Source organism: Rhincodon typus, chromosome 7, assembly GCF_021869965.1.
Source record: "Rhincodon typus isolate 14 chromosome 7, sRhiTyp1.1, whole genome shotgun sequence".
NCBI classification, from domain to species: Eukaryota; Metazoa; Chordata; class Chondrichthyes; order Orectolobiformes; family Rhincodontidae; genus Rhincodon; species Rhincodon typus.
Window position 1 is genome coordinate 77,899,617 of NC_063338.1, and position 13,800 is coordinate 77,913,416.

The 13,800-nt window shown below is 43.5% G+C and overlaps 1 protein-coding gene across 5 annotated transcripts in view; it reads left to right on the plus strand.

Moving 5' to 3' along the window:
• Positions 1–13,800, plus strand: part of mbd6 (methyl-CpG binding domain protein 6) — a 192,972-nt gene that overhangs the window by 125,797 nt on the left and 53,375 nt on the right. For 4 of the 5 annotated variants that reach the window (XR_007262541.1, XM_048599562.1, XM_048599564.1 and 1 more), the window contains one exon: positions 100–1,083. The exons of the other annotated variant lie outside the window; for it this stretch is intronic. Coding sequence is in view for 3 of the 4 variants with exons in the window: in XM_048599562.1 (XP_048455519.1) it covers positions 100–1,083 (984 nt within the window). In the remaining variant the exon portion in view is untranslated. The remainder of the gene's footprint in view (positions 1–99; positions 1,084–13,800) is intronic. 5 annotated transcript variants of the gene reach the window in all.

Genomic DNA, 13,800 nt, shown 5'->3' on the forward strand with positions numbered 1-13,800 from the left:
TAATATAAAGATAGATATATGACCTACATTCACTGTGAATGCTAACATCGTAAGTTGAGAATATTTTACTCATCTTTAACCTGTCTGTGTGGGTTTCAGGTAGTTCTGGCCAGCCAGCATCCATGGCCATTGCTGGCACCAACCAACTTGCCATTACCAAGACAACATCCGTTCTGCAAGATGGAGTTATAGTTACAACAGCAGCTGGAAATGCAATGCATAGTCAGATTCCCGTGGGGAGCACTCTTCCCTTCATTGGTCAGGACCAAGCTTTTCAATTTGGACAGGCTGTCCCTACAAGTAGCAATCTAACCCACCCTTTGAACCCAAATCTCCTTGGATCTCTGTCCATCCCCTTAGCAATGAGCCAACAACAGCTCCTGAACCAAAATATGCTGAACATGTTACCTACATCTGGAGATGGCAAAGGAGAAGTCTCTGTTAACCCTTTGGGAATTCTGAACCCAACTTTAAATTCAGCTTTGACTTTGCTCCCTGGTGATATGGCTGGACAGACTCTGCAACCTGTTCAACTTTTGGCTACCTTGTTTCAAAACCAGGCACAAGCTACTATGCTCCCACTGACATCTTTTAATTTAACTCTCCCAGATTTATTACAGCAGCAAAACCACCCTTCACCTTCAGTGACACAGATCCAGCCCCTGCCAGATCATTTGCATAGCAATCAATTAGTTAGTAACAGAACAGAAACCCTTTTGACAAACCCTCTAACAAGCCCTCCAAATGACACTACTTCAAACCCTCTCCTCCTTCCAGCTGTCACAGCAGCTCCAGGACTGATGGCCCTGAATCCCCATCTGTTGAGAAGTGTTTTGCACTCTCCTTCAGACCATGCTGCTAACCATTCTGAGGTTTCCATAGCAACCTCATCCCAGGCAACTACCACAACCACCACATCATCATCAGTAGCAGCACTTGCCGTCTCAACTCTTGGTGGGACAGCAGTTATGTCAATGGCAGAATCGCTGCTGCCCATCTCAGCTGCTGGGCATTCAACAGGACCTACAAAACTGAACAACTCTTTGCTACCACACCTCCCTTTGCTGGGAGCCAGCCTTCTTGGTAAGTTTTTTGAATTTTGCGAATAATTGGTGCTTGAAATCGTATTTTATTTTTCTTCTTTAAAAAAGGCAATCAACATTTGTGCACTGTAAATTTTACCCAATTCGAGAGTTGTTTAATTTTGGAAATGTATCAATGTGCAGGTATATAGGAAGCGATATTGAGTGACTCCATTTATTAAGGTTTTGACTACTTCCACAAACATCACTAAATTTATATTCCGATATCTGGCTAATTCTATTTGAAGGAAGATAAGTGAGAACTATGTAAATATCAAGTTTTTTTTCCCCAAGAAAAGCATGTCTGCATTTTATAGACTGCCTTAATTGACATGAGGTTTTGTGCAACATAATTGATGTCATGTTTGCTGTTTTGTCTTTGTTTTGAACCTTAGAGAATTCAAATTGTAAAAGTACAAATGTCTTTAGTGTTCTGTAGGAGTCAGTCTAATGGTAACTGTCATAATAATACATTGACTTGCCTATATAACGTCAAGGTACTTTGTGCTGTAAATTGCTAAAATTGTGAGCTAAAACATTTCTGCAGGGGAAACAGGGTATCGAGGACCTAAATGAACAGGATGAATACCCTGTATACCCTGTTAACCATTCAGATTGAAGGATTATGAAATAAATAGAAGAATGTCTGACAAAGAAAGAGCAAGGTGGAATGGTTGAAATTGATGTCAAATAGGGCACAGAAAAAGAATAGAGGGGAGAATAGAGGGGTTTTGTTAAAGTCTTTATTAAACATGTCTAGTACCATTAATGCTTGAAATACATCGATGTAGTACAGTTGGATATTCATTTGCTGTCTAACTTACATTATGGATGTTAATTTTGTTTGTTATTTAGAAGTACTTCCTTTTTCCCTTGTATGTCCCTGCAGCATTTGGAAACAGGGGGCCTTGGCTAAGGAAGTTGTTTGCAATGTTTCACCCAAGATAAGATGCCTCAGTTTGTGAACCTGGTGAATGCCCTGTACCTTTGCCTGTGAGAGAGCAATGTTTTGAAGTCTGCATAAAATTATGTTGTCTACAGCCAAACTAATCAGTTTTAATTCTACCAAATAAGATTTCTTCTGTCATAAATATGACTTGCAAGAGCCTGCAACTGCAGGTAGGGTATCCTTTAATCATATGTCTGTAAACCAAAAAGACCTAAAAACTGAAGGTCTTTTCGAATGTAGTCTCGATCAGACTGATAGACATTGACTTTGAACCCTTAACGAAAAGAAACTTCACCTGGCCCAAACGGACCAAAAAGTGAACAGGTCTGTTCAGGTCAAACAATTCTCTCCTCAACCCACTGCCGCACCCCCCCCAAAAGGGCCCAAATGAACTTAAAAGTGTCTGAAAGCAGAAAACGTTATTTATCTGACAGATGGTTGGTCCCAAGATTTTCAGATGAAGGATTCCTGACCTGTGTAAAATATTCTGTATCAGACCAAATGATTTGCATCTAATTCAAGCAACAAAGCTTCCACACCAAGCTTCTCCAAAAACATGCTGCAGTAAGCCTGCAACTTGGATCCATAGAGATCGTGTCATGGACCAGGCCAGACACCCTCAAAATATTTTAAGGCAGCCTAGACCCTAACATTTTCTTATTTTAAAGGTAGATGTGAAGTGGTTGTTCCAGACATGATGCAACTGGTCAAACCACTTGGCTTTAAGCAAAGCACAACTTAGTTAAACACTACAGCTAAAACACGAACAGAAGAAAGTGGAATTTAGAATAACAGCTATTGGAAAACTTAACCGAATACTTGATAGAGTAACCTAATTAATTAACTGTACCAATGTAGTAACATCCCATAAACACACCCTTGGGCAAAAAGGTAAATTTAAATACACATCCTTACAGGTAGGAGGGAACAACATCCAGAGAGATTTCAGAGAAAGTCAGTTAGGAATCATTTACTGAAGCTTGCAACCCTCTGGTACCCAAAACATCTTGCGACTGCTACAGCTTAAAAAAAACTAGAAAAATCCTGAACCTGGGAGAACTGGTCACTCCCCTTCCATTGTTAAACTGTTACTCCCTAGACTTTGTCACCTCTGCCTTTACAACCTCGCTTCGAAAAAACCAAGGGCAAAATAACCTTTCGTAATAGCAGGTCATGTGAAGAGCTAATGACCACTTCTGGACTGGAATTGTCACAGTTTGAATTAAGTATGGAAAATCATGCCTGCCTTGGTGGTATCCGGTATTATTTTATCCCATTGTTATCGTTCCGTCATAGGGTCTATTTTCGTGTTGTATGACTCTTTGGTCCAACCAGTCCATGTCGACCATAATCCCAAACTAAACAAGTCCCACCTGCCTATACTTGGTCCACATCCCTCCAAACATTTTTTATTTGTTTACTTATCAGATTGTCTTTTAAACCTTGTAATTGTACCCGCATCCACCACTTCCTCTAGAAGTTTATTGCACGCATGAACCACACTGTGTAAACAAATAAAAAGCTGCCCCCTCATGTCTTTCTAAAATCTTTCTCCTCTCACCTTAAAAATATGCCCCCTTGTCTTTAAATCCTCCACCCTAGGAAAAAGACACCTGCCATTCACCTTATGTGTGTCCCTCATGATTTGGGATTTTATAAACCTCTATAAGGTCACCCCTCAACCTCCTACACTCCAACTTCAAAAGTCTCTGTCTTTCTGGCCTCTCCTTATAACTAAAACTCTTCATTCCCAGCAACATGTGTGGCTAAACCTTACACATTGTTTTGAACCCCAACACTTTAGTCTTTTCAAGTCTCACAGCATTTTTGTTCTGAATTTCCAGGAGAGTAATGCTTATGTCCCTGGGCTGTCACCCCATTTTGATTTTGTGATATCTGTGCTACAACTTGAGGTAAACCATCATGAAAGCAGTAAATGTGCACTTGCTCACTCTTATCTACACTACATGATTGATTCTTAATGTCCTTGCCCCCTGAAGGGCACTAACAGTTGCTATATGAACCTGGGTTCATATCAGCGTTTACGTTTTGGGCCCACGACCCTTCCTCAGAACTGATGGTAGGTGGGAAAATGTCGGTTTATATGCAGAAAATAGGGAGGGAGATGGGGTAAGGAGTAAACAACAGGATAAAGGATAGAGCCCAAAGAGAGAGAAGAGCAGTTGGGTAGACAAAGGAGTTTATAACGATCTGACTGGGAGGGTGAATAGCTGTTAATGACTAACAATAAGTAGTGTGTAATGGCAGGTTATGTGAAAACAAGGCCTGATGTATGGGGTAGGGGGCTAGGACGCAATGTGGTCTCCTCTACGTTGGGGAAAGGAAGCGCAGACTGTGTGACTGCTTCGCAGAACATCTATGTTCTGCTGGCAACACCCGAAGGTTGCAGGAACAGCAACTCATATTCCACTTGGGAACCCTGCAGCCCAATGGTATCAATGTGGATTTCACAAGCTTCAAAATCTCCTCTCCCCCTACCACATCCCAAAACCAGTCCAGCTCATCCCTGCCTCCCTAACCTGTTCTTCCTCCCACCTATCCCCTCCTCCCACCTCAAGCTGCACCCCCATTGCCTACCGACTAACCTCATCCCGCCCCCTTGACCTGTCCGTCCTCCCTGGACTGACCTATCCCCTCCCTAACTCCCCACCTACACTCACCTTTACTGGCTCCATCCCCGTCTCTTCGACCTGTTTGTTTCCTCTCCACCTATCCTCTCCTCTATCCATCTTCTATCCGCCTCCCACTCTCCCCCTATTTATTTCAGAACTCCCTTCCCCTCCCCCTTTTCTGATGAAGAGTCTAGGCCCGAAACGTCAGCCTTTCTGCTCTTATGATGCTGCTTGGCCTGCTGTGGTCATCCAGCCCTGCACCTTGTTGTCTCGGATTCTCCAGCATCTGCAGTTCCTACTAACCCTGAACTTCTCGTTGCCTGCCACTTAAATGCACCACCCTGTTCCCTGGCCAACATCTCTGTCACTGGCTTGCTGCAGCGTTCCAACAAAGCTCAATGCAAGTTGGAAGAACAGCACCTAATTTTCCGCTTAGGGAACCTGCAGCCTTCCGGACTCTATATCGAGTTCAATAACTTTAGGGCCTAAACTCTAATGTCCTAGCCCCCTACCCCACACACCAGGCCTTGTTATCACGTAGCTTGCGATTACACACTACCTAGTGTTTGTCTCAAACAGTCCCCATTAACAGCTATTCACCTTGCTAGCCAGATCGTTATCAACTCCTTTGTCTACCCAACTGTTCTTCTCTCTCTTTGGGCTCTATCCTTTATGCTGTCGTTTACTCCCTACCCCATCCCCCTCCTGCATATTTCTGCATATAAACGGACGTTTTGCCAGCTACTGTCAGTTCTGAGGAAGTCTCACTGGACCTAAAACGTTAATTCTGATTATTTTCTTTATAGATGCTGCCAGACCTGTTGAGCTTTTTCAGCAACTTCCGTTTTTGTTCCTGATTTACAGCATCCACAGTTCTTTCGGTTTTCGAACCAGATGAACCTCCTCAACACAAATGGGGATGTGCAATATATGCACATCTAATATCTATATTTTAATAACTAAGAGAATGGAAAATGTCAAGTCAGCTCATTTCCCCATTCTTAATTTGGGGAAAAGTAGACAGCTACTTCAATTTCTTTATGAATAATATACGCTCTTTCAATTTTGAAGAGAAATACACGTCATTATGGCTTAAGCATGAGAATAAAATCAAAAATAATGAAGTGCAACCTAATGCAAAACACAAAATGCTGAAAATGGACTCCTCTGTTTCACAGTAACTAGTTGAAGTATCATTATCTGTGGACTGTTACAAACATGCATTTCCAGAAATTTTCTGTTTACGTTGTTTTACTTGATATTCTGGCTGGCTTGGCTGATCACTGTAGGATTAAGGTAAATGTGGTAAAGGCCGTAACAATGCAGCATGGTGGCTCAGTGGTTAATACTGCTGCCTCACAGCGCCAGGGACCTGGGTTCGATTCCACCCTTGGGGAACTGTCTGTCTGGAGTTTGCACATTCTCCCCGTGTCTGCATGGGTTTCCTCCAGGTGCTCCGGTTTCCTCCCACAATCCAAAGATGGGCAGGCTAGGTGGATTGGCCATGCTAAATTGCCCATAGTGTTCAGGGATGTGAAGATTACGGGGATGTCTGGGTGGGATGCTCTGAGGGTCAGTGTGGACAATGTAGGGATTCCATGATCTATGAAATGTAATTTTTTTTTAACTATTGCTGTTGATTAAATTTGAGATGATCCTTTAGAATTGAGATGAGGGATTTCTTCAGCCAGAGGGTGGTGAATCTATTGAACTCATTGTCACAGAGCATGGAGGCCATATCATTCAGTGAATTGAAGACCAGTAAATAAGTTCTTAATTAGTAAGGTGATCAAAGGTTAAGCAGGAAAATGGAGTTGAGAAGCATCGGCCATGATTGAATGGTGGAATACATTTGATGAGCCAAATGGCCTAATTCTGCTCCGAGAACTTATGGCCTTAATGACGTGGAGATTCCATTGTTGGATGGGGTGGACAAAGTTAGAAATCAAATTAATTTGATTTCGAATAAACCTGTTGGACTATAACGTAGTGTCATGTGACTTATGGTCTTAATGTTTTTTCTGCAAAATGCTAGTAATTTAAGTGACAGAACATTTAGATATTTTTCATATCCAACACTCTTATCTTCAGATCTTTAATTAACACAAAACTTCGTAACTTGGTTGTGGATCAAAGGAACAACAACTTTGTGCATTATAGTTTTCACAGAATTTCTCAGTAATTTCATTTTCGTTAGTCACGTTAGAGACAGCATTAGTGTTTTTCATGTTCAGTAATTCTATGAACATGTGGATACAGAAGACCTCATTTTCTTTTAAGGATGTGAACGGATTGAAGAAGGTGCAGAAGACATTTATGAAAAATGGTTCTAGGGATGAGAAATTTCAATTATGAAAGTAGATTGAAATTGTTCTCCCTGGGAAGAAAGCTAAGGGGAGCTCTGACAGAAGTTTACAAAATCACAAGTGTTTTGAGAAAGGGTCATTTGACCTGAAACGTTAACTCTGATTTCTCTCCACAGATACTGCCTGACCTGCTGAGCTTTTCCAGCAATTTCTGTTTTTGTTTCCAGTGGAAATGTTGCTTGACATTTATTACATCTTGTAAAGCCCCATGGGGCATTTATTCAATGTTAAAGGCAAAATATAAATGCAAGTTATTGTTGCGCTGTTTTTCTGCTGATGTTCCATAAATTTTCTGCAGAATTCTTTGCAAAGCTTGTGTAGTTCACCACAGATTTACAATTCAACATTATTGAATCCATTTTGCCAAAAGTGCAAACTACTTCAGCCACACCTGTTACTTTCGAGTCAGACCATTGTGTATAACTGATCAAACTAATGTTTTGCCTTTCTGCTTTGATCTACTTCAGTCTCAAATTTGAAGACCTGTTTTTATGTCTGAGAAGCCTGGGGTGAAGGGTGGATTGCAAAGAGAAATAAGCAAAGGACATAGGAATAAGAGTTGGGCATTTAATCTGAAATCTGTTCACATCATTCAGCACTATGGTTGATCTAACTGCTTTTGCTCCATATTCCTCAACAGACTTGGCTCGTATAAATGTATCAATCACAAAGTTACATCAGCTGCCATTTGCAAAGGAGTTGCAAACTTCTACCATGTTTTGCATGTAGAAACATTTCCCAACTTCACTCCTGAAAAACATGGCCCTAAATGTCAGCAATGTTTTGCAAAATGCACATAGAATGGGAAATTTTGACATTAGGAAGAATAAAGTAGAAAATATATGGGGTGGCAATGGTGCAAAAAGAAAAGGGAAGGCTTTCAATGGTGACTTCATGACAGGAACCATGAAAGTAAGATTTCCATGTTTGCAGTCTGCTGTCAAAAACTGTTGAAAGAATACGATATTTTTTCCAGGCAAATTACGTTGGGACAGATGAAAAGCAACGATCAGTCCTTCTGACTGCATGTGAACCTGCCACATTTTTGGTTATAAGGGGCCTAACTTTTGCAGAAGACCAGACACTAAAACCTTCCAAGAGTTAATGGAGTTTGTTAAGAAATTTATGACCCCAAACCTTCTCTAATCCTGAGACATTGTTAGAGAACCAGGGGAATCTGTTTCAGGATTTTTGATGGGTTACGAGGACTGGCAGAGGTATGTGATCTTGGGTTAACCCTGAATGAGATTTTGAGAAACCATTTGGTATGTGAATTTAATGACATAACAAAGCAGAAGCGCCTACTAGCTGAAGACAGACTGGACGTCAAAGAGACACTGCAGCTGGCCTTGTCATCAGAAAATGCGGCAAGTGGGGCATGAGAACTTCAGGGCATCCCAACAGAAGTGGACATTCTGAGTTTGGGGAACACCACATGAGTATAGGCAATCGCAGAGCCTCACGCAGGGAATGTCCTGAGCAGAGGGACCCAAAGCCAACCCACAGCAGAACTTCACAGCAAAACCACGCCTTGGCCATGTGGTGAAAAGGTTCTTCGGGGTGTGGGCCAGCAAGCCATTGTAATTACTGCCAGTATGCAGACTTGAGTCAGCAAAGGAGTCCTACAAGGCCTGACGAGTAGGAAAACTCAAAGGCCAGTACCCAGGAGAATGCACGCCCTGGAAAGTTTGCCTACATGTGGGTTGGTGGGTTGGAACAATTAAATCACTTAGTGACACCCAAATTGGAGCTAATTAAAATTAATGTTTGGTTAATTGGTCACCCAGTTCCTGTGGAGGTCGAACTTGTGCAGCTGTATTCGTGGTCTCAGGATCTGTCTTTAGCAAGATTCATTCAGATCTCCAACCTGTAAGTTTACGCAAGACCTCAACCAGACTGAGAACGTACACTGGGGCGTCATTGCAAATTAAGGGTATGGCTTTGGTTCTGGTCTGCTATGAGAAACAGTCACTGCAATTACCACTGATGGTTTGAAATGCTTGGGCCCAAACTTACTGGGGCGGAATTAGTTGAGAAAAATTCACCTTAATTTTCGATTGGAAAACGTCTGTCTCATTGAAGTCCTAGTGAAATACCCAGGAGTTTTTCAAGAAGGACGTGGGACTGTCGGGGTCACAGCCACTTTATACGTTGACCAGGACACAATTCCGAGATTTTGCGAGGCCTGGCCTGCTATTTGCCTTGCGGGCAAAAGTAGAGGCGGAAATCAGGAGGCTGGAGGGCGAAGGAGTCATCGAACGAGTTCAATTTGTTGAATGGACAGCACTGGTGATACCGATTGTGAAGCTTGATGGCTTAGTTTGCCTTTGTGGGGATTTCAAGCAAATAGTAAGCCACTTCTCGCAGCTGGATGAATACAGGATCCCTCGCATAGATGACTCGTACACAAAGTTGACAGGGGGGCTGTCCTTTACAAAGCTGGACATGAGCCACAACTACCTGCAATTGCAAATGAATGAGGAGTCCCAGAAGTATTCTACAATTAATATCCATAAGGGTATAATCCATATCAATATACAAGACTGACACTTGGGGTGTCATCAGCCTGCGCGCTTTTCCAGTAGACCATGGAGAACATTTTACAATGGCTACCCCAAGTTGCCATTTATCTGGATGATGTACTAATAACAGGAAAAACCAATTAAGAGTACTTGGAGAACTTGGACATAGTGCTTAAGCATTTCTCCCAGCCGGGCGTAGGCCTTAGACAGGGAAAATGTGTGTTCCAGGCATCCCAAGTGACCTACTTGGGTTACAGAGTCGATAACACCGCGTTACACCCATTGGATGAGGAAGTGAGGGCAATAAATCTGTACCGAAGCTCGGGTCCTTTCTTGAGTAGTGAACTATTACAGAAAATTCGTATGTAACCTGGCCTCCATCTTGTCACTCTTACACTTGCTATTAAAAAAATTGGAAATGGTCATGAAGCCAAGAAGCAGCCTTTAGGAAGGTGAAAAAGCAGCTATCATCATCTAATGTGTTGGCCCACTACGATCCAAAGTGAGAAGTAGTGCTGACATGCGATGCCTCCCCGTAGGGTATTGGGGAAGTGTTGGCTCACTGGGTGGCTCAACATAGAGAAATGCCCAATAGCATATGCTTCCTGGACTTAGACTGATACCAAACGTAAGTATGCCCAGATAGAGGAGGAAAGTTTAGCGGTCATCGTTGGTGTGAGGACGTTTCACCAGTACCTTTATGGATGGGAATTTGTCATAGAAACAGATCACAAACCCCTGCTGGGACTAGTGAAGGAATTAGCCCATAGTTTCCAGTAGAATTGAGCATTGGGCCCTTATTCTCAGTGCATACAAGTACCAGTTAGAACACCGTCCTGGAAGCCAAGTGGCTAATGAGGATGCCTTGACCGTCTCCCACTGGCAGATACTCCATCGGTGATACCTCCCCTGGAAGAGTCTGTTTTGAACTTTGCGGACACCCTTCCAGTCACCGGGACCAATATCAGACTGTAGATGCAAAAAGATCCTATGCTAGTGAAACTGAAACCACTGGTAGTGATGGGGTAAACAGAAGGCCATCACGACCAGGACTGAAACATTTTTGAATCCGGTAAGACCAGATTGTCTTGGAGGATGGCATATTACTGTGGGGAGCAAGGGTGATTGTCCCAAGTAAAGGTTGCCACCAGCTATTTGCCGAATTCCACCAGGGTCATCCAGGGGTTTCCAAGATGAAGATGCTAGCAAGAAGCTATGCCGAGTTGGCCAGGTCTGAATGCTGATGTAATAGCTTTGGTGAGGCAGTGCCTCGAGTGCCAGCAAGGACAAAAGTTGCCACCAGAAGCATCCCCACATTTGTGTAAACTCTGAAATCGGTTGCATGTCAACTATGCTGGTCCTTTCATGGCCTCAATGTTCCTGGTCATTGTGGACATCGAAACAAAGTAGTTGAACATGCATAACGTTTGTTCAGCAAACTCAGGAATGATGATTGAGAAGCCGCGAGCATCGTTCGTGATACACTGATTCCCAGAAGCATTGTTCACGGACAATGCGATGTCATTTACCAACAGGGGATTCAAATATTTCCTAAAGTGCAATGGTATTTGGCAGGTAAGGACAGCTCCATACTATCCATCGTCTAAAGATCTAGTGGAAAGAGCAGTCCAAACGTTGAAGACAGGCTTAAGAAGCAGCGTACAGCATCAATTGAGACCGAACTGTCCCAGGTCTTGTTTGATTATAGGACTACCCCGCATGCTACAATTAGGAATATCTCCAGCAGAGTCGCTGATGGGCAGAAGACTCCACACCAGGTTAAACCTGGTATTTTGAGACCTGGGGGTTGGGGGGAGGAACGTGCAATGGCAGCAGGAATGCCAATGCTGGCCAAATGCTGCCACAAAGCGTGTGAAACAATTAAATCCAGAGGATGAAGTTTTGTGCCAGAGCCATAGAAATGGCTCGTATGGGTATGAGACAAGGTTGATGCGAGGTCAGGTCCTGTTACTTTGGGTAGGTTATACAGTCCAGAACAAACACTTGGATCACCTGAAAGCCGTTACCTTGCAAACAGGGCAGGAGCAAAACATACCTGGCCCCTCAAAACAGCCCGAAGGACTGGCAGAAACCGCAGGTGCTCCCCCTCGGTCTAGTGTTGAGGAAACCTCAGCCTGAAATGCAGTCTTGATACCATTGCCCCTGGAATAGGAGAAGGAGACTCTTCCAAGACATACTGAATGCAAGAGATGGGCCACAATCCAGTATATGGCACCTGCCTCTGAGTCAGTTTCGGAGGATCCGGACTTGGGGCAAAAGTGTCGCAAGAAAAGTTACTAGTGAAAGACTAGGCCTACATCCCTAGAATTAGTGGGAGGAGTGTAGTGATTGGAACCTGATTGACCTCATTAATTACGAGGTCCTTAATTGTTAACTTGGGCCAATCTCAATCAGGAAAGCCTTGGCTGACCAATATAACAGGAAATTACAACCTCCTCAGTTGAGGACTGACTCTGAGCCAGCTGTGCATGAGTAAATAAAGGGTGGCTTGGTGACGGGAGACAGCCTGTGTGCAGTTATTTCAGAGGGGAAAGACATAAAAGGGACCTATGGGACAATTTTTTTAATCTCACACACGGTGGTGTGTGTATGGAATGAACTGCCAGAGGAAGTGGTGAAGGCTGGCACAATTACAACATTTAAAAGGTATCTAGATTAGTATATGAATAGGAAGGGTTTGGAGAGCTATGGACCAAATGCTGGTAAATGGGACTAGATTAACTTATGATATCGGGCCAGCATGGACATGTTGGATCAAAGAGTCTGTTTCTATGCTGTTCGACTATATAATTCTGTAAGTTCCATATTCATTCAGTTAAACTTAGACATAGATGAAACAATAACGCTTTATACAGCAGTTGTAGTTTCATTGGAAGCATTAGCATATATACCTTTCACCAATGAATCCTTATTTCAGGACAGGCTTTGGTGTTTCTCTGAACGTAGTGGCCTCCCTAAACTGAGTTTGGGTTGTGTCAATCTCATGTATCCAGAGCATAAAATTGCAAGATTTGCAGTTTAAATTTGGGCAACAAGAGCGACTGGAGTAGGATTTTTTTTTTAAATGTCACACATTCAATGTTCTGTGATTAAGTCTAAGGGCAAAAGGCAAAGGAAGTGCTAATTGTAGTAGAAGAAATTTATAAGCAAATTGTTGATGTTCGGTGTTCATAGCAAAAAGTAGATCAGCTCTGCAGAGAGCAAGCACATGCAAACAAAACACAATGAAAATGGAAGCAGTATTCATGATCTTGCTGGAAATTGTTGAGTCCTGAAGGCTGTGACAACTGTGCCTAAGTAGAAAGTCACGTGCTGTCCCTTCATCTTGTGTTGAGCTTCACTGAAACACTGCAACAAACTTACGGTAGAAATATTAGTATAATGTAAGCTGCCAGACCTGCTGAGTTTCTGCAGAGATAGTAGGAACTGCTGACACTGGAGAATCTGAGATAACAAGGTGTAGAGCTGGATGAACACAGCAGGCCAAGTGGCGTCAGAGGAGCAGGAAAGCTGACGTTTCGGATCTAGACCCTTCTTCGGAAATGGGGGAGGCAGATAGAAGATGGATAAAGGAGAAGATAGGTGGAGAGGAGACAGACAGGTCAAGAAGGCAGGGTTGGAGCCAGTAAAGGGGAGTGTGGGTGGGGAGTTAGGGAGGGGATAGGTTGGTCCAGGGAGGACGGACAGGTCCATGAGGCAGGATGATGCAAGTAGGTAGGAGATGGGGGTGGGGCTTGAGGTGGGAGGAGTGGATAGGTGGGAGGACAGGTTAAGGAGGCGGGTGCGAGTTGGGCTGGCTTTGGGATGAGGTCGGGGGAGGGGAGATTTTGAAGCTTGTGAAGTCCACCTTGATACCATTGGGCTGCAGGGTTCCCAAGCGAAATATGAGATGCTGTTCCTGAAACCTTCGGGTGGCATCGTTGTGGCGCTGCAGGAGGCCCAGGATGGACATGTCGTCCAAGGAGTGGGAGGGAGAGTTGAAATGGTTGGCGACTGGGAGGTGCAGTTGTTTGTTGCAAACTGAGCATAGGTGTTCCACAAAGCGGTCCGCAAGCCTCCGCTTGGTTTCCCCGATGTAGAGGAGGCCACAACAGGAACAGCGGATACAGTATACCACATTAGCAAATGTGCAGGTGAACATCTGCTTGATGTGGAAAGTCTTCTTGGGGCCTGGGATGGAGGTGAGGGGGGAGGTGTAGGGGCAGGTGTAGCACTTCCTGCGGTTGC